This window comes from Mus caroli, unplaced genomic scaffold (assembly GCF_978045245.1).
Source record: "Mus caroli unplaced genomic scaffold, Mus_caroli_1 scaffold_3, whole genome shotgun sequence".
In the NCBI taxonomy this organism is placed as follows: Eukaryota; Metazoa; Chordata; class Mammalia; order Rodentia; family Muridae; genus Mus; species Mus caroli.
The window spans coordinates 121452817-121473463 of NW_028227258.1; the positions used below are offsets into that span (position 1 = coordinate 121452817).

Genomic DNA, 20647 nt, shown 5'->3' on the forward strand with positions numbered 1-20647 from the left:
ACTTTGCTAAGTCCCATTCACTTAAATACACATGAACAAAAACTATACATATCTTAGTTTAAATTCACTGTTTAATTTTAGTCTGCATATTGACTTAAATATCCTAGGGGGGGAAAGTTGCTCTAACTTCTAAAAGTTTTAGAAAAAGAATGTAGAGAAACTTATGAAACAAGGCTGTAAAATTCAGCACAGACAATTTGGTATCCACCTTAAGCACATTTTTGCTGTGCTTTCCCAACATCTGTCTTGATATCAACAATTATTTCCCTGTGAAGTCTACATTGTTTTGTTCACTGTAACTGATCTATGATTAATGGTTTAGTGTCATACAGGGTTCAGCTCTGCCTAGGATGCTAAGTATCTAACTTTTCTTTCTTGACTATACCTTGACTGGAGTCTAGTAATGTAGTTTCTTTGGCCTTTACTTGTGCCATTTAGAACTTTCAAAATTACTTTTTTCTAAGCATGACTCCAGAAGTAGTAATAATCTAGTTCATCTTTATGTGGGAAACTATTACAAGTAATATTTTTTGTTATATCTTTCTTCTGAAAGAAAGTATTTCCCTTTTGTTTCTGACTTCTGTTACATTGACTACTACAAGAAACTATGCTAAGTTATTTTTTTTCCTTTGAGTAATACCATTTATTTTAAATAATTGTCATTGAAATATATCTAGCCCAAGCAACAGGAAAATGTTCTACTTCATTAGGCCAACTTGTAGCCTCACAAAATTCCATAAAGTAGTTTTTCTCTACTGACTTAACATTTTTTTTACCCACCAAACTGGAAAATCTTGCGTATTTTGAATGTACTTGGTTTCACATCTCTGGAAAAAAAAAATGAGAATCTCCTACAAAACCTTGAAAATAGCCGGGCGTGGTGGCGCACGCCTTTAATCCCAGCACTCAGGAGGCAGAGGCAGGCGGATTTCTGAGTTCGAGGCCAGCCTGGTCTACAAAGTGAGTTCCAGGACAGCCAGGGCTACACAGAGAAACCCTGTCTCAAAAAACCAAAAAAAAAAAAAAAAAAAAAACCTTGAAAATAACATTTACCCCTTCTTAGGGAAATGTTTGTTTTGAGACAGGGTGTCTCTAGGAAGGCAGACTGGCTTGAACTCTGGATCCGCCTGCTTCAGTCTCCTACAGTGCTAGGATTATGTGCACATTCTACCATATTCAGCTTGAAGACATCTTTTGTTGGCTAACTGTAAGCCAGCTCCACTTCAATAAAAATGTTCTATGGTGTGCTTATAGGTAAAGTTAGTGTGTGTGTCTGTGTGTGTCCTGCATGAGAGCTGCGGAAAAAAGGCTCATTACAATAGTTTTGAACTTGCTTTATTATTGATACAGAATACAAAATCTAATGTCCAGAGATTTCTTGTTCAAAGATTTATATACACTAGCAAGACTAAACATTAACAAATAGCCCAACCTATACTTTTCAAATAGTTTGATAGTGTCACTAAGTCATTATCAACTTTTCAACTATTGGTCATACAATACAATTTCTAAAAGATGGGATTACTGTTGTACTAAGCAAACTGAAATTTAAAGACACTTCCTCATATCTCACATTATATGGTGGTCATTACAAGTGTTAAGAATTTTTTAACAGAAGTAACATACACTACCTATAATAAAATGCCTTAATATATGATTCTGGGTCTAAGTGAAAAAAAATTTTTGTACTGACTTTTAATACTAAAATCTTGAAAAAATCTTTTCTTTATTGCAGAACAAATACTGTAAGAGACACTGACAGTAGTAACACACTATCAAAATATATAAAAATGGCAGCTATGTAATTTTCATGTTGTTTACATTAGAAATATGCATTTCTCAATTTAATCTCCTGATGAACTACCTCCAACATCAATGTTGAGGAACTCTTTGATTTTATCATATAACACCAAGACCAAAGCACCCCCTGTACCACGAAGGATGTTGGAGAAGGCACCACGGAAGAAGGCAGGAACTCCTTCATGACGGTAGATTTTCAGAAAGCAGTCTAAGGTTCCTTTATATTGCCGATCAGATTCCCCACTCTAAGTTAAAATGACAAATAATTTTCTATTAGTTTATTATCTTTTAGGACATTTTAGGACATCAGTACTATAGATGAAAACTAATACTATGTTGAGTTACTGAGAATATAGTTAATACTGTACCAAGGGAGTGAAAAATTTTCACACTTTTCACAATCACTTGAAAACTGACCATACATCATTTGACAAATGTTACAGGATGACATGACATAAATCATAGCTTAATCTTACCACATGTCAATTAACTAAAAGACTCAGAACAAAATTAACACTAGGAAAATATGTATGTTTAGAGATTAGGAAATTTTTTATTTTTAAAGAAAACTTGGAAAACTAAAGAACAGCAAGACTCTCTAAATTAAATCTGGATAATTAACATTAGGAGGAGCCTGATGAGCTTTAAAAGGTTTTTAAATAACATAAACATTAAAAAGTAGGAAAAGCTGCATGGTGGTGGTGCAAGCCATTAATTCCAGCACTTGCAGAGGCGGATCTGAGGTCTTGAAAAACCCAAAATCCAATTACCCCCCCCCCCCACACACACACACAAGTAGGGATAAGTACATAAGCATAAGTCATAAAAGATGTAGAAAACAAACATCAGGGTATATGACGGGGTGATGGCTCAGGGCTTGATTTCAGATCCCCCAAATCCACTTGAAACCTGAAGTCTTAGGGCATACCTGTAGTCCTATTGCTCCTACAGTGAGATGGGAGATGGGGACTAGAGTTTTCTGGAAGCGTAAGGATCAGCTAACCTGGTACTAGCAGGTAAACCAGATACCCTGGTTAAGCAAGGTACAAAGTAAGGTCTGACACCTGAGGTTGTCCTATGACCTTCACAATAATTCGTGTGTGTGTGTGTGACAGTAGTAGCACACACACACACACACACACAAGACTATACAAACACGAACACACAAAGATATTTTTCAGTTAAAAGATAATGAAAATAAAACATGAAGAGTTTAAATCATAGTTAAATCTTTGAAACACTTGGGGAATTCTCTCTAAGGCATGTGTCAGAGAAGAATGGCTCAAAATTGTTAGACTGTCAAGGAGAATATGGACAAAGAGGAGTAAAGACTTAGAGTAACATACAACACAAACTTCATGATAATTATTTTTAAAACTCAGAAAGCAGAAAAGTAAGTCTATCAAAAACATTTCCAGGGAAACGAACTTAGAACTACAGAATTACTGCCTCAGAAATGTAAGTGTCAAAGTCACTGTCACAAGGACAGCTGCATATGCCATGGTTTGCCCTCAGTGTTTCCCCAGGCTTTTATTTTGGGGAGCTTCATCTGATCACCTTAGACAGTGTGCATTCCTTGATTTTCTGCACACTTTTTAGTCCTTAATTGTGTTCCTTCAATACTGCACTATGAGCTTGGGTATAGGTTTTGGACTTTCTGTATCACCACAAATTGGTGTAGATTAAGCATTCAAATGTTTAGTGAAGAAATGAATGTAACATGAAAGAGATGGAATATATAAAATTTACACATTTATGTTTGGAACATGGGACATTTTTGTTTGTTTGTTTGTTTGTTTTGAGACAGGGTTTCTCTGTTTGGCCCTGGCTGTCCTGGCACTCACTTTGTAGACCAGGCTGGCCTCGAACTCAGAAATCCGCCTGCCTCTGCCTCCCGAGTGCTGGGATTAAAGGCGTGCACCACCACGCCCGGCCTTGGAACATGGGATATTTTAAATACTTTTTAAACCTTGGAGTTCAAAATTACATACTTTTTATCAAAATATAGCAAAGAGGAAATTGTTTTGCTAATAGCCTATAACTGAGTTTACTTTGCTTAAGGTATTATTTCAGTTAAGATGGATACACTTGAAGCTGAAGAGATTCCTCCCTGCTTAGAACAGTTGCTGATCTTTCAGAGGACCTAAGTTTGATTTCCAGAACTCACATGGTAGCTCACAGTTACGTGTAAATTGAGTTCCTCAGTATCAAATGCCCTCTCCTATCTACCTTGGGCACACAGGTGGTGCACACATAGACATACACAAAAGCAAAACATCCATACACGTCAAATAATAAATTATTCCAAAAATGTAAAAAGATGAATAAATTCATCTAGTCTCTATCATCCCATCCACACTCCCGGGAATTAAGGAGTGGAAAGGCAGTTTTGTTTTCACACCAGAAAGGAAGCTTTGCTGGCTGCTGACTCTTTTACAGTAAGAATCAAACTAACCTTCAGCTAAAAGGTCTCTGAAACTCAAAAACATCACATTTGTGTTTGTAAGGTACAGACTGAGTCAGTTAAACTTACAAATACATTACCTGCATCATCATACGTCTTCTAACTGTGTCAAAGGGATAGGAGAGTATTCCAGAACAGGTAGTCACGATTTGAGCAATGATAAAAGAGACAAGAAATGGGGTTTCCTTTGGCTTTGGCAATAAGCCCTAGGAGAAAAATACATCAAGTAAGCAATAATCTAATTTTCCAAAGTTATATTAAATTCTTAATTAAAAGAGTTTTATACTTATATAAAAGATGAAATATTTAACATGCAGTAAGAACAAAAACGAACATCTGCAGCTGAGAAAGAAGGTCAGTGGTGCCTGGCTCTCAAGCAGAGGCCCTGGATCTGGCTTCCAGAGTCACATGCTACAGTGACTAAGAGCAAAGATGTTTGCTTGTCATTTAATGAATATGTTTCTTAGCAATTGTTAGGATCATGAAATTGTAGAACACTTAATAAGGTTTCTAGAACTAAGTAACAGTTCAAAGTGGCAGCCATTATTATAATCTGTCTTTTTCCTCCATTAAAAAGTGCTATTAAAGTCTGAACTCAAAAGGCAAACTACAAAGGAACCTGGAAAGTTCCACACAGAATCCAACAGCAGCCAGTGCATAAACCAAGCCTCATTTAATTAGCCCTTCCCTAGTTCCTACACTGATTATCTGCATATAAAGTGATAATAAAATTAACATAAATCAGAAAAAGTTAGAACATGTCTCTTTTTTTCTGCTAAAGATATGGAGGTCAAACGAGGACACTTTCTGCAACATCCTGTATATGATGCAAAAACCTTAAATGCTTCATTGTTGACAAAAGTATCATGTACAATCAGTCATAATAGTTATAACTTAACTAATTATGACACTGATGGATTAATAAAATTTCTTTTCTCCTATTTTTCTTTTTTCAAGACAGGGTTTCTCTGTGTAGCCCTGGCTGTCCTGGAACTCACTCTGTAGATCAGGCTGGCCTTGAACTCAGAAATCTGCCTGCCTCTGCCTCCCAAGTGCTGGGATTAAAGGCATGCGCCACCATGCCCAGCTTCTTTTCTCCTATTTTATCATTCATTTTGTTTTATGTATTTAATTATATATTAGAATACACTGATTAGAGTAAAAAGAACAAACCATGTGTTTATTAGACCCACTTAAAGTCACTCAATTACCTTAACGGTGTCATAAGCTCCAAAATAAGAGGCTCGGTAAACAATGATACCCTGAACAGAGACACCAAACCCTTGGTATAGACCAATCAGTCCATCTGACTTGGCTATTTTCATAATGCAGTCACCCAAACCTGTGAACTGCCGCTGCTCAGGACCTAAAATAAAGCATTGAAAACTATTAGGTAACATTTATATCAAACATTTTAGTCAAAGTAATTAAACATTTTAAAGATTCAAATGATAAAATTTCTAATTAAAGGACACAAATAATCTTCCCATTCATCCAAGGAAGGTTTCAAAAAGTATTTCAAAAGAAATTACCTGAAAATTTTAATCTCTTACAAAAGTAATTTAGGCAGCTTGACTCGAACTATTTCATCCAAATTGTCAGAAATTATGAAAAAATACTTGGGAGGAAACAAAGGCGATTTCCAGGGTGAGAGTTGTTTGTCACCCAGAGAAAAAGAATCACTATAAACAACAAATACAGAAGGATCTATGATTTAAAAAAAAAAGTTACAAACAAGCTTTGTGTTCACTACTGTTAAATCTCCATTTCCATTTTCTCTAATTTTAAAGAGAAAGAAAAATTAGTTACTCTAATACAAGGGTGTCTGCTGTTCTTCCAGAGGACATGAGTTCAATTTCAAGCATTTAGGCTAGATGGGTCACAAGTGCCTGCAACTTAAATTCCAGAGACTCCAACACTCACTTCTGGCCTCTACAAACATGGCATTCACTCACACAGACAGATACACATAATTAAATCTCAAAAAACTTGTATTTGGTAACAACTTTGGCACACAAATGATTCAAAGTACAAAGAAATAGTTAATGCTTATAAAAACTCAGTACAATGTTTAATCCCAGAACTCAGGAAGCAGAGGCAGGCAGATCTCTGAGTTCTAGGCCAGCCTAATCTACAGAGTAAGTTCCAGGACAGTTAGGTCTACACAAAGAAATCCTGTCTCAGAAAAGAAAAACAGCCCTCACCAAAACAAAACAAACAACAACAGCAACAACAAAACTCTGTACCTTTTCCAATATCAACACCTAATCGGGTTCTGGCAAAATCTAGTGGGTATACTACACACAAGGATGTTGCTCCAGCAGCCCCTCCAGAAGCCAGGTTTGCTAGAAACCATCTCCAGAACTAAAACACAAATTTAAAAAGCATTAAACTGTAGAATCTAACTGTTCAAATAGCTAATGAACTAATTTTCACAAAGGTTAAAAAAGCCCAAGATTTATAAACTGCTCTTATAAACATCTATAACAACATGCAAAACATTTCCCTCATATCCATGTATTCTCCCCCACCCCACTTCCATGTTGAGAAGAGCCCAGGACAGCATTAAGGGCTTATGGGAAAAGAACTGATTATCTAAACTGGAACTGTTAAGGAAAATGCAGGGCAGAAGGCCTTTGTAACCAATAAGATGAAAGTGAAATATTCTAGTCATATTCAGTCTCCTGCTATACTCAGTGCTAGTATTTCTAGTGTTAGTTTTAAGTCTTGGACAGTTTGAAACTCCTAACTTTATCCTTTCCTAGTAGACAGTTGTTTCATGTTTTTTTTTAATTTTTAATATTTTTTTATTACATATTTTCCTCAATTACATTTCCAATGCTATCCCAAAAGTCTCCCGTACCTCCCCCCACTTCCCTACCCACCCATTCCCATTCTTTTGGCCCTGGCATTCCCCTATATTGGGGCATCTAAAGTTTGCAAGTCCAATGGGCCTCTCTTTCCAGTGATGGCCGACTAGGCCATCTTTCGATACATATGCAGCTAGAGACAAGAGCTCCGGGGTACTGGGTAGATACAATTTGCTAAACGCATGAAACTCAAGAAGAATGAAGACCAAAGTGTGGACAATATGCCCCTTCTTAGAATTGGGAACAAAACACCCATGGAAGGAGTTACAGAGACAAAGTTTGGAGCTGTGATGAAAGGATGGACCATCTAGAGACTGCCATATCCAGGGATCCATCCCATAATCAGCTTCCAAACGCTGACACCATTGCATACACTAGCAAGATTTTGCTGAAAGGACCCAAATATAGCTGTCTCTTGTGAGACTATGCCGGGGCCTAGCAAACACAGAAGTGGATGCTCACAGTCAGCTATTGGATGGATCACAGGGCCCCCAATGGAGGAGCTAGAGAAAGTACCCAAGGAGCTAAAGGGATCTGCAACCCTATAGTTGGAACAACATGATGTTTCATGTTTTAACATCAACTTCTTTTTTTTTTTTTTTTTTTTGGTTTTTTGAGACAGGGTTTCTCTGTGCAGCCCTGGCTGTCCTGGAACTCACTTTGTAGACCAGGCTGGCCTCGAACTCAGAAATCCGCCTGCCTCTGCCTCCTGAGTGCTGGGATTAAAGGCGTGCGCCACCACACCCGGCTAACATCTACTTCTTGTATGAAGCAACTCATCTCGGGACCTGTAAACTTGATGGTCATAGCCTCTTCCTATCAACATTTTATGCCAGAGAACTAAAGGACCAAACCAAAATGTGTCACTGTAACCAGACTTTTAATATTGTACTTAAATTTTTCAAATGTAGTTATTTATATATACTTACATTCTTGAGGCCAAGATTATTTTTATTTAATAAATTTAGTTACAATTCCCACGTCATACAACTTTTCCTTGAATACAATTCAGCAAGTTAGGTTCAGAGTTCAATAACCATCATCACACTTTTAAAATATTTTTATCACCTCCAAAGAAATCCTATATCCTTTATAAGTCAGTCTACATCCTTCCTAACTCTTGAGCTCTAGGAACTTATTTTATCTCTAAAGCATCAATTGTGGAGATTTCATATGAACAAACTAACACAACATGCAGAATTATCTGTGGTAGTTTTGTTTTCATTTGATAATGCTTTTAAAGTTGATTCATGTGGCAACATCTACTACTACACTTCATCTGTTTAACTGCTAAATGATAGTGCTATATGGATGATACATCTGAGTTTATCTATCAACCAATTGTTCCCCTTGGCTGCATGCCAGGCTCTTAGGTCATCTACTTTTTCACAGCACAAGACATGGGATTTTGCCCAGAGACATATATTCAATAAATAGTTGTTTTAATGAAATAGATAAGCAAATGCTACTGATTATTTTATAGCTCTCATGGCTCCTTTTAAGTGAAATGCATCTGTACTACTGTGTTACACAATTACAGGCAGATAGATAATTGGATCGAGAGATTGCAGATAACTCTGGGGTAACTGACCCATGATAATCTGGCAGAAAAACATGAGCGATCTGGACTTTCTTAGGGATCAGACAGAAGACATTAGAGAGTCTATTTACTTATTAGTAAGAGTAGAAATGGAAACATTCATTTTTTGATATTTGATACTTCTGAGTTTTTAAAAACTAGAAGAGATAGACTTGTTTCCAGACAGGAGGAAAATCACATATGTACATAAATACACATATAGTGTTTCAGATGGTGCTGACAGATCCTCTGACATAAAGGCCATTAAAGATCAATATGATATTAACCTTATATTACAAACATATAATTTACCTAAAATAGGGGAGCAGTATTGAGGAAGACTGCTTATACAAAACACACCCATGAAAAGGAGGTAAGAAGACTCCCACAGGAGGTGATCCTGGAGAGAAAGGGCAGGTATGTGGTTTGGTCCCTTGAGAGGCCATCTGCTCAAGTCCAAGTGCCAGGCATCATCCCTTCTGCCTGATCAAATTCAAGTGAAGCTCTACTACTTGTTACCAGTCAACCAAACATGACACATAACATAAAGACTTATAACCTGAATCTTAAATTCTACTAAATCTATTATTTCCTCCATGAATAAAAAAGAAGGCAGATTACTGACTTGGGGTGGATAATATCTATTTTACTATTCAAAAAAGTTCATGTAGTGCATGTAGAACTTATAAAAATATGATAGGCAAATATAAGCAAAAGGAGAATGGGAGGCAGACTGCTCAGGCAGAATAGTGATCCTGAATTTATATAACTACTCATCCAACACTACATTAAACATGAAACTAAACAACCCAAGGAAGGCTAACAGTCAATAGACGTTTCAATTATGTTACTAATTTAAGATTTTACAATATTGCACTTTCATCCTCTTATATTTAGGCCATTCCATTCCAGTCAGCAAAGGTATTTAATATTTCAGTCTCCTTAAGACTTGCTTTGTTATTTAACATAAGAATTCTCCTATTCTGAAAAAGTTTCCACATATACTTGAGAAGAATATTAACTGTACTGTGTCAGATGGAATGGCATGTATTTTTTGTTTCATGTCCATTTGGATTAACATGGAATGTAATTCCAGTAATTACTCAATGCTTTTCTTTCTGAAGATTCTACCCATTGTTCAAATTGGGATATTGAGATGATCAAAATACATGGGTTTTGTCCTTTATACTGTTGATGTGACATATCACACCTAAAACTTCTTTTAAGCTGCACTATCCTTGAACTCTGGGCTGAATCCCATTTCGTCATGATCAACAGTTTTTTTTCATTCTGATGTGCTGCGGGACTTCATGAACTGGAATTCTGTTGAAGGCTCCCTCTACCCCGACCCATGCCCAGCAAGGATCCTGCCTTGTTTCCTTTTTTAAATATATATCCTGTTTCTGTTTTGGTATGATAGTTACAAATGAGGTGACTGGCTTACATATTTACTGTGCTTTTTAGTTTAGTCCTAATTATTAAAAAGTTTACTGTACTATTAAACTTCCCACGCCCTTCTATATTTTGTGTTTGCTCTATGTGTGTGTCTGTTCATGTGAAGAGCAAAGGGCAATTCTGGGTGTCACTCCTCAGGTGCTATCTGTCTGAGCCAGGCTCTCTTACTGCCCTGGAGCTCACTGGTTAGGCTGGCATGGCTTGCAGTAAGCCCCGAGGATGAGATTCCTCGCCTGCATGAGGGTTACAAGGGCATACCCCTGGGCTCCAATTCTCTTTAAATATGAACTGTGAAGTTAAAACTCAAACCCTGCTTCTGCAGCAAATATTTTGTCTAAGCTATCTCTTCTATTATACAATTTTCTCTGGGCTTGACCTTCTTTCTTGTCTTTGCTTCTGTGCTGGAGATTAAACCCAGAGTTCCACACATGCAAAGCAAATACTACTGAACTACAGTCCAACAACTCCTCTAACACTTGATTTTTTTCTTAAAGGAAAAACAATTCACATCTTTAGGGAATAAGCAACCCACTGCGGTAAGAAATATACATCTAATGGTGGCTCCTTTATGCTTACAAAAAGCAGTAATTATAAGACATGAATTACATTTAACATTGAGTCTGGGGTATAATGCATTGAGACAAGCGATCCCTAGTTACTGAAACTAAGAGATTTCATGAAATTTGTTGAAGATAACATACAAATTTTATATATTTTTTATTACTTAATATATGCTAACTTTCAACACTGTGTTCTATTTTTATTATTTTTACAATTATTATATTGTTTTTACCAGAGTACCTTCAGTCTAAATAAGACATTTTATAGGAAAGACAAATTCAATAGTTTCTTAGAAAATTTTAGGCATATTGAAACATAATTACCTGTTTTTCTTTATTAACACCAGACATGAAAAGTTCTTTGTATTTGTCCTTAAAAGCGAAGTTTAAGGCTTGTGTTGGAAAGTATCGAATAACATTTGCCAAATTGCCACGCCAATAACTTAAAAATCCTAAAGAATTAAACACATAAATACATTTTGCATTAGTAAAGAATTTTCTAAAACAAATCTACTGAAGGAAAAAAAATGCAACATTAACTATGCAGCCTATCCCAATTTGTTCACTTTAAACAGGAAATCTGAAGAACTTAACAAAAGAAGTCATTAGCTAAACAAATATAGCAAGATTCATTCATTGGGGAAAATGCAGAGCTCACTAGTAACCTCTGGCCTCATCCCCGAACCTTGATGCCAATTCCTACAGTAATAAAGCTGTTATCTGTGAGTACACTAGACCAAATAAACAGATCCACCTACTGATTTACACACAGAGCCATGAGAAGAAAAGGGGGGGAACAGGCACTATGCTTCCTTCTTTTTATGTTCTGGAACCAAGTTGAAAGAGGGCTGGAATTTACCAAAAGGAGAGAGGAGGACTGTTGGGTGGGGTAAGAGGAGTTGGTCCATTTTATTTCAAAGTAGTCTCTCCTGGTCTGTTGAAGTAAATAATTTCCACACCTTAATTCTCCATGTACTGCCCAACCTTCATGACTCAATCACCATGTGCTTAAAGTTATCCTTATATTCTAGAGCCCCTCTAGAGTATGACAGTTAACTCTTCCACAGTCTTGATTATTTTCAGGAGATTCCAAAGTGCCAAGTGGTTTGACTATGCACTTTTGAATAGGGTATCTCTAGTCCAAATTTAGAAAATGCCCCAAATCAGGTCTTTAAAAACAAACATTCAAAAAACAGTGAATTCATAAAATGAAATGTTTACTTATTCCAGACTTGAAAATGAGGAGGATGCAAATTAAAGTCACAGTTATTTTGTATTTGTTAGCTACTTTCAAAAAGATAAAAGTATTATAAGTATGTAGAGAAAAAGATGAACCATTGTATAATATATGGGATCCTCTGCAAAACTAAAAGCAGAAGTACCATAGGGCCTACAATCCCACCACTTAGTACTTATACAGAGGAACTAAAATTAGGATGCTGAAGATGTCTGCCTTTCCATGTACAGCACTATACACAATAGCCAATATACAGGATGCCTAATCATCCACCACAGATTAAAAAAAAGGAAGAAGAAGAAGAATATATACACAACAGAATCATTGTTCCTTAAAAGATAGTCCTAGCATTTCCAACGACATTTATTAACGTGAGGATATTATGCTAAGTGAAATAGGAAGGCACAAAAAGAAAAATGCCACGTATTATGACTTATATGTAGAATCTAAAAATATCTAACATAAGCAGACAGTAGAATGGTGGCTCCAACAGACTGGGCAGGGGTGTGTTTGGGGATAACCAGGGGAAAGTAAGACGTTAGTTATATGGGGTGAGGGAGTTTTGGATATCTAACACAAAGTATGGGGACTTTTAAAAATATTATTTTTTTAAGACAGGGTTTCTCTGTGTAACCTTGAATGTCCTTGAATTTGCTCTGTAGACCAGGGTGGCCTTGAACTCACAGAGATCTGCCTCTGCCTCCCCTCCCCCCTTTAAAGAAATATAAAGTTTGTTAAAGTAAACAACTAGCTTTCATTGGGATGGGGGGCGGGTCCCAGAACTGAGAACCTGATGGTGACTATTGTTAATAATACTGGAATATACTTCAAGTTTCCTAAAAAAGTAGACCATAAACATTCTGAAAACATACAAAATGATTTAATTATATATGCTGATGAATATGTTAGTTTGCTTGATTGTGGTGAGAGGACTGAATTAGCTAGAGCCAGGATGACTCCATGACAAGCTGCAAACTGGAAGTTTGGGAGATAGGCCTAAGTTTCTGTTTCCCAGACATGAGAACCTGGATCCAGGAACTTGAGATCAGTCAACCAGACTTGGGCAGTCAATCCGAGGACACCTTGTCTGAAGCAAAAATAGGTAGCTAGAATGACTACACGGCTCATATACACACTAATGATCACTTTGGAAATGACTAATTCAGATCATGAATTACTTGTTGGAATTCTGTAATAATGATTTCTGCACCAGATGTTCATTTCACCAAAAAAAAAATTTTTTTTTTACAGAATCTCGTAGCTTTCGTTAACATACTGAATACAAATGAAAATTTTCATGACAAAAATATCTTTAAATCATCACAAGACCCTGAATGAATTAATTTGTAATTAATGGTATAACTAATTTTGCCTTTCTTTCTGATTTTACTATGCAGCAGTGAAGGCGGTCCTTGAACTTGTAGAAGTCCTTCTGACCCTTCCTTGCCTTTCATGCTATTTTGACATACAAGTATATTCCTCTGAACTGTACATATAAAATTTCCCCCATAAAGTTTCAAAACTGCCTCTAGGTAGCAATCCTCTTCCTGCTGAGAATTATCTCTCAGCACAGGCTATATCTTGATGCATGTAACAATGATTCACATGTAAGAACAGAAAATTTATCCAGGTTCTGCTTATGATTACATCTTGGAAGGTAAAGATAATGAGGACCAGGAAAACAAAAAATTAATTCATGTTACAAAAGTCATACTTCAAGATATATATATATATATGTATATATATATATATATATATATACATATATATATATTTTGGTTTTTTTGAGACAAGGTTTCTCTGTGTAGCCCAGCTGTCCTGGAACTCACTCTGTAGACCAGGCTGGCCTCGAACTCAGAGATCCGCCTGCCTCTGCCTCCCAAGTGCTGGGATTAAAGAGATATATCTTTAAAATAATAAAAAAAAAACACAATTATTTCAAGTTTCAGAAAAAAATCTGAAAAATACTTAAGATACAATTACATTAGCTTTGGAAAGCACAGCCAGACTTGAATACTTCACTTAAATATTTAAAGCAGATAAAGACTGGTCACCTATTTTGAAACAGGCCTCCAAATGTTGCCTTGGTAGGCCCTTGAACTTATCATCATGCTGTTCCAATTGCTATATAGGCATTCTATTTTTAAATTTTTAGTTATAAGCCTGATGTGGTGGTGCATGCCTTTAATCCCAGCACCCAGGAAGTAGAGACAGGCAGATCTCTTAGTTTGGAGCCAGCCTGATCTACATATTGAATTCCAGGACAGTTCAATGCACAGTAAAGATTCCATCTAAATTTTTTCAGAAAAACATTGTTTTCTGTATATGAGTATTATGCTTGTATTCATGTATATGCATCATATGCATGCCTGGTGTCCACCAAAGACAGAAGATGGTATCAGACCCATGGAACTAATTATAGATGCCTGTGTGGAGTGTTGAGAACCAAACCTGAGCCCTCTACAAGAGAACAGGTGCTCTTAGCACTGCGCTATCTTGCCAGCCCTGCAGATGGGTATTCTATTCAGTTGAGATAGGTCCTAACCTTAATCTGGTCTACTCTACACAACAGTTATGAATAGCTGTTACCACCTAAAGTATCTTCCTCAATCTCCATTTTCTTCCTTCCTTCCTTCCTTCCTTCTTTCTTCTTTTTTGTTTTTGCTTTTGTTTTTCGAGACAGTGTTTCTCTGTGTAGCCCTGGCTGTCCTTGAACACACTCTGTAGACCAGGCTGGCCTCGAGCTCAGAAATCCTCCTGCCTCTGCCTCCCAAGTGCTGGAACAGGCATGCGCCACCACTGCCCGGCTCTCATATGCTGTCCAGGCTGCTCCCTAGCACTTTAGGTTAAGCACTGCCTCACTTGGATAGACTTTTTTTGTTGCTTTATTTTACGAAAACTCTACCACAGACCTAGCAGCAAAGAAAGGACTACTTTGAAGTTGATGCCACTTCATTTCTTGTTCTGAACAAACAACAAATAAATCTATTTTCTTTTTAAGGTTTCTACATGGGTTTTCAATAGAACCCAAATTACTAATGGATGTTAAGACTTCTGATAAGCTCGTTAGCTAATATAGGAACCATTATCAGCAACGGTTCATGAAGGGCTTTCACTGTTTATTTTGTCAAATCATTTCAATGTTAATAAAAAATTCCACACCCCAAACCCATAAAAGCTAAAAAAAAAAAAAAAAGTAATACTGATTCTATGATTTGTTTGTATTTTGTTCAATGTTGGTTTTTTCTGTTTAACTTTGATTTTAAAATTATCATGTACCCACACACCTATGGTCACTTGATCTTTGACAAGGGAGCTAAAACCATCCAGTGGAAAAAAGACAGCATTTTCAACAAATGGTGCTGGCACAACTGGCAGTTATCATGTAGAAGAATGCAAATTGATCCATTCTTATCTCCTTGTACAAAGCTCAAGTCTAAGTGGATCAAGAAACTCCACATAAAACCAGAGACACTGAAACTTATAGAGGGAAAAGTGGGGAAAAGCCTCGAAGATAAGGGCACAGGGGAAAAATTCCTGAAAAGAACAGCAATGGTTTGTGCTGTAAGATCAAGAATTGACAAATGGGACCTCATGAAACTGCAAAGCTTCTACAAGGCAAAAGACACTGTCAATAAGACAAAAAGGCCACCAACAGATTGGGAAAGTATCTTTACCAATCCTAAATCTATAGGGGACTAATGCCCAATATATACAAAGAACTCAAGAAGCTGGACTCCAGAAAATCAAATAAACCTATTTAAAAATGGGATATAGAGCTAAACAAAGAATTCTCAACTGAGGGATACCAAGTGGCTGAGAAGTACCTGAAAAATGTTTAACATCCTTAATCATCAGGGAAATGCAAATCAAAACAACCCTGAGATTTCACCTCACACCAGCAATGGCTAAGATCAAAAATTCAGGTGACAGCAGATGCTGGCAAGGATGTGGAGAAAGAGGAACACTCCTCCATTGCTGGTGGGATTGCAAGCTGATACAAACACTCTGGAAATCAGTTTGGCAGTTCCTCAGAAAATTGGACATAGTACTACCAGAAGATCCAGCAATATCTCTCCTGGGCATATACCCAGAAGATGTTCCAACTTGTAATAAGGACACATGCTCCACTATGTTCATAGCAGCCTTATTTATAATAGCCAGAAGCTGGAAAGAACTCAGATGTCCCTCTACAGAGGAATAGATACAGAAAATGTGGTAGTTTTACACAATGTAGTACTACTCAGCTATTAAAAACAATGAATTTATGAAATTCTCGGGCAAATGGATGTATCTGGAGGATATCATCCTGAGTGAAGTAACCTAATCAAAAAAGAACACACATGATATGCACTCTCTGAGAAGTGACTATTAGCCCAGAAACTTAGAATACCCGATACAATTTGCAAAACACATGAAACTCAAGAAGAAGGAAGACCAAAGAAAGTGTGGATACTTTGTCCCTCCTTAGAACAAAAGGAGTTACAGAGACAAAGTTCAGAGCAGAGCCTGAAGGAATGACCATCCAGAGACTGCCCCACTTGGGGATCCACCCCATAAACAACCACCAAACCCAGACACTAGGCAGATGTCAACAAGAGCCTGCTGACAGGAGCCTGATATAGCTGTCTCCTGTGAGGCTCTGCCAGTGCCTGGCAAATACAGAAGTATATGCTCACAGTCATCCATTGGATGGAGCACAAGGTCCCCAATGAAGGAGCCAGAGAAATACCCAGGAAGCTGAACAGGACTGGAGCCCCATAGAAGGAACATCAATATGAACTAACCAGTACCCTCAGAGCTCCTTTGAGCTATACCATCAATCAAAGAAAACACATGGTGGAACTTCTGGCTCTAGCTATATATGTAGCAGAGGATGGCCTAGTAGGTCATCAATGGGAGGAGAGGCTCTTGGTCCTGCAAAGGCTCTAGGCCCCAGTATAGGGGAATGCCAGGACCAGGAATGGGAGTGGGTGGGCTGGGGAGTGGGGGGTGGGTGTGGGATAGGGGATTTTTGGAGGGGAAACTAGGAAAGGGCATAACATTTGAAATGTAAATAAAGAAAATATCTAGTTAAAAAAATAAAAGTATCATGTTAGGGCTGATGAGATGGCTCAGTAGGTAAATGTACCTGTTGCCAAGCCTCATGACCTGAGTTCTATCTCCAGTACACTCAGAATGGAAGGTAAGAACTGTCTCCCGCAAGTTTTTCTCTCACTTCACATACATGCAGGGCATATGTGAATGCATACATAAAGACACACAAAGTACATTTTAATAAATGTTTTTAGAACTTATATTAAAATTCCATTTGCTATGATTATTCTTACATTCTGTGTAGAGAAGACTGCCTTATTGAAAGGCCTGGTCATCAGTGGTTGTCCAAAATAAGCAGAGCTTTTCCCTGATTAAGCATCAGAATACTCAGAGGTCCCAATGCATTTGTATTTGTACTTCTTAGAAGCTTCCCAATTCAAGAAATATTCAATCCATTAGAATATTTAACATATAGTACTATGCAACCTGAGCCAGGCACAAGTACTCAAAGTACAAATATTGATGTAACAGACCTATAGGGAAAGAGCAGCTAGGGTCTCACCTGCACACAATTACACTTAAGGCCTTTCTGGCCTTGGGAACCCATGTTAGAATGGGTCAAGACACTTAATTCTGGCAGGTTACGGAGCAGTTTTGTAATCCCATGACTCTCAAAATAGGCTGGAAGGTCAATTCAAGTTCGGTATCACCCGGTCTACATAGAGAATTCCAGCTAGCAAGGGCTACACTGTTGTTTGTCTCAAAAAACGGTGGCCCTGCACATTCTCCAAAACACCACCACCACCACCACAAACCAAAAAAAAAAAAAAAAAAAAAAAAAAAAAAAAAACCAGAAACATCTGCTAGACTACAAGCTGGCAGCTACTTGAACCCTAACTAAACACATGTTTCTGGTTGAGCCCTCTCCCCTTCTTTTGGGTCACTCCCTTTTCTTGGGCTGGTTTCCATTTCCTCTTGATCACCCCTTGTCTAGAAAACACACTCCTTTCCACTTAAGTCACCCAATTCCTCTGCACCACCCCTTCTGGTGTCACCCCTGGTTGAGAGACCCTCTTTGAATGACCCCTTTTCCCTGGGTTACCCCTTATCTGAATGACTCCCCTTTCTACTAAGTCAATCCACTCCCTCAGGATCGCTTCTTCAGGGTCACCTCTTTTCTGGATGACTCCCTGATTTAGAAGATAGTCCCCTTTCGTCCTCGGGATCACGCCTTCAGCGTCACCCTGCCCCCTAAATGGCTTTCTCTAGAAGGGCGAAACCCCCTTTCTGCTGTGTCATTCTCTTCCTCTAAATCACCTCCTCACGTGGTCACCTTCTGTGCAGGATTCCCTCCTTTTGGTGACCCCCGTTTCTCCGGGCCACCCTTTCTCTGCATAAGCCCCCCTTTCTTCTGGACCACCCTGTCAACGTCACCTCCTCTGGGTGACCCCCTTTTCCTTTGGTTCACCCTTTCCGGTGTCACCCCCACCCCCACCCGTGTATTGGATGCTAAGGCCAAGCACGGCGCCATACGCACCTTGCTCACGAGGGATGCGCACCAGGCAGTCTATCATGCCCTTGTAGCGCGCCTCAGGGCTTATCTGCTTGGAGGACGCCTGCACCTGCAGCAGCAGCTTCACACGCTCGATGGGCGCCACAGCTGTCTTCGACACTGCTGCCGCGACCCCGCCGGCCAGCAGGTCCTTGGAGAAAGACACAGGATCGAACAGCGCCTTCTTTGAAGACTGCTTCTTGGAGGATTCGTTCGACATGTTGGACAGAGGACGGGGCAACCGGACACCTGCAGGCCACACCAACACTCAAGCGATACTGAGGAGAACTGGAAAACCGCTTCGGCTTTATGCTGGCGGGAAAGCGGGCGCTGAGGATGCTGGGAGAAAAGCGCATCCGGCACGGGCAGAAGAGCTGCGCAGGCGCGCCCAACGGCCTTGGCGCCTGGCGTGGGGCATGTGACCATAACACGTGTTGCGCATGCTCATTCAGTGCACAGCAGCGTTTGCAGAGGGGCGGGGGCGCGGAGTGCTCCTGCTGGCCTGGTGGTCCTTCAGCCTACACCTACCCGGTGATTAACTGAATGCTGTTTAGTCCACAGTTAATTTATCTCCTGCTTTACTTACCAGGAGGCACACTCTGGCCAGATGCTGCACGCCTCTAATCCCGGCAGGTGCAGACACTGGCCTGGGCTACGTGAGCCTATGGCTTAGAATAGACAGGGAACCGTTTGTCTAGTCACCCTGGACTTGTTGGCTCCTCCTCAGAAGTTAGCATGCTCCTCTGTTATATTTGATTTAAACTGAAATTTCTATTGAATAGTGATTCTAGATTGAGACGAAACTTTTAAGGGAGATAGGATAGTCGCGTGTTGTGTTGGTTTGTTTAAATTGGTGTATTAAGCTAGGTCCTAATCATTAAATTAGGTTTTATGGAATATTTAAATTCTCTGGAGAACGTTTGTTTTGTTTGAGACAGGGTTTCTCTATGTAGCAATGGCTATTGCAGAAAAATTTAAATTTTAACATGATTAAGGGCACACACCACCATGCCTGGGGCTCCCTCTGGGGGAATTCTAGTTTGCAGGTTTAAGAACCATTGACTTAAAAAAAAAGCAAGCATCCAAGGGGGGGGGGATGATTAAAATACTAAACAAACAAACAAAAAAGAACCATTGACTTTCTAAAAGAGCAGTTCCCAAGGTTTTTTTGTTTGTTTGTTTTTTCCTCCACAGAACCTTACTCTTAAAAACATATTAAAGTCTACAGAAACCTTTTTTCTTGTTATTGTTAAATATGCTGACAAGTATATTAAAGATCTTTTAAAATGAACACGTAACCAGTTAAAACAATGAGAGGTCGACTGCAAAGTACATTAATAAATTTAGAATCATTTTCATTTTTAAAAATTGTTAGGATTGTTAGTTAGTTCCAGACTGGCTGGCCTTCAACTTAGAGCAAAATTCCCATCATTGCCTCTGGAGTGTGAGCCACTGCGCATAGCTAAAAGTGTACTTTTATTTTTTTTTAAATTTATTCTTTGATGGTTTCCTATAGTTAGTGAATTTTAATCGTGTTCACCCTGGTTAATTGAAAGGAATTATGGAGTTGGCCTGGTCTAGTTGCCTTGAGAGGCATGTGTCATGGCTTTTCCGGGTTAAAGTCTTTGGCTCTTGGGACAATGTTTCAGGAGAAACTAAGGCATTCCTCAAGGCAGTGAGACATTCAGGCCACCTTGTGTTTCTCTGTTTTCCCCAGAAGTCAGTGAAGCATATAGAGGCTTGACAGGACAATTGGTCTTAAACATGAATTTTTTATACCTTGTATAACCTGAAAACATCATTGTATCCTGGCTACTAACACGGTATCAATCCTGCCAACCATCATTATACTCTATTTTTGATAAGGATATTTTTAAAAATCTGATAGCTTGGAATAAGCTTGTCATAGTCCCAGTCTTGCTGTGACTTCTCCGAACCATACCTGATTAAGATTCATTTCTCATCAGCCATCTTTCCTCCCTTCATCTCTTTTTCCCTCCCCACTCCTCTACCTGCATGCCACTGCGTTTTCTTAGGACTGTTTGTGTGAGCATGGGTGGGAGGAGCGGGGACTACTTTTCAGTGGCTATACC

General features: G+C 38.6%; 1 protein-coding gene across 1 annotated transcript; it reads right to left on the reverse strand.

Moving 5' to 3' along the window:
• Nucleotides 1-1376: 1376 nt before the first annotated feature.
• Nucleotides 1377-18859, reverse strand: Slc25a31 (solute carrier family 25 member 31). Its single transcript, XM_021158461.2, has 6 exons — nt 18540-18859; nt 11053-11180; nt 6511-6628; nt 5476-5630; nt 4345-4470; nt 1377-2045 (listed from the first exon to the last, which is right to left on the reverse strand). The coding sequence occupies exons 1-6, from the start codon at nt 18772-18774 to the stop codon at nt 1845-1847; spliced, it is 963 nt and encodes a 320-aa protein (XP_021014120.1). The 5' UTR covers nt 18775-18859; the 3' UTR covers nt 1377-1844.
• Between the last annotated feature and the right edge of the window lie 1788 nt (nt 18860-20647).

Excerpts from the sequence above, each read along its gene's own strand:
- Slc25a31 (XM_021158461.2), bottom strand. The coding sequence starts at position 18,774 with ATGTCGAACGAATCCTCCAAGAAGCAGTCTTCAAAGAAGGCGCTGTTC. Across the intron at positions 6,629-11,052 it reads GTGTTAATAAAGAAAAACAG|TTCTGGAGATGGTTTCTAGC; the intron begins GTAATTATGTTT and ends TTTGTGTTTTAG. Across the intron at positions 2,046-4,344 it reads GAAGACGTATGATGATGCAG|AGTGGGGAATCTGATCGGCA; the intron begins GTAATGTATTTG and ends ATTTTAACTTAG.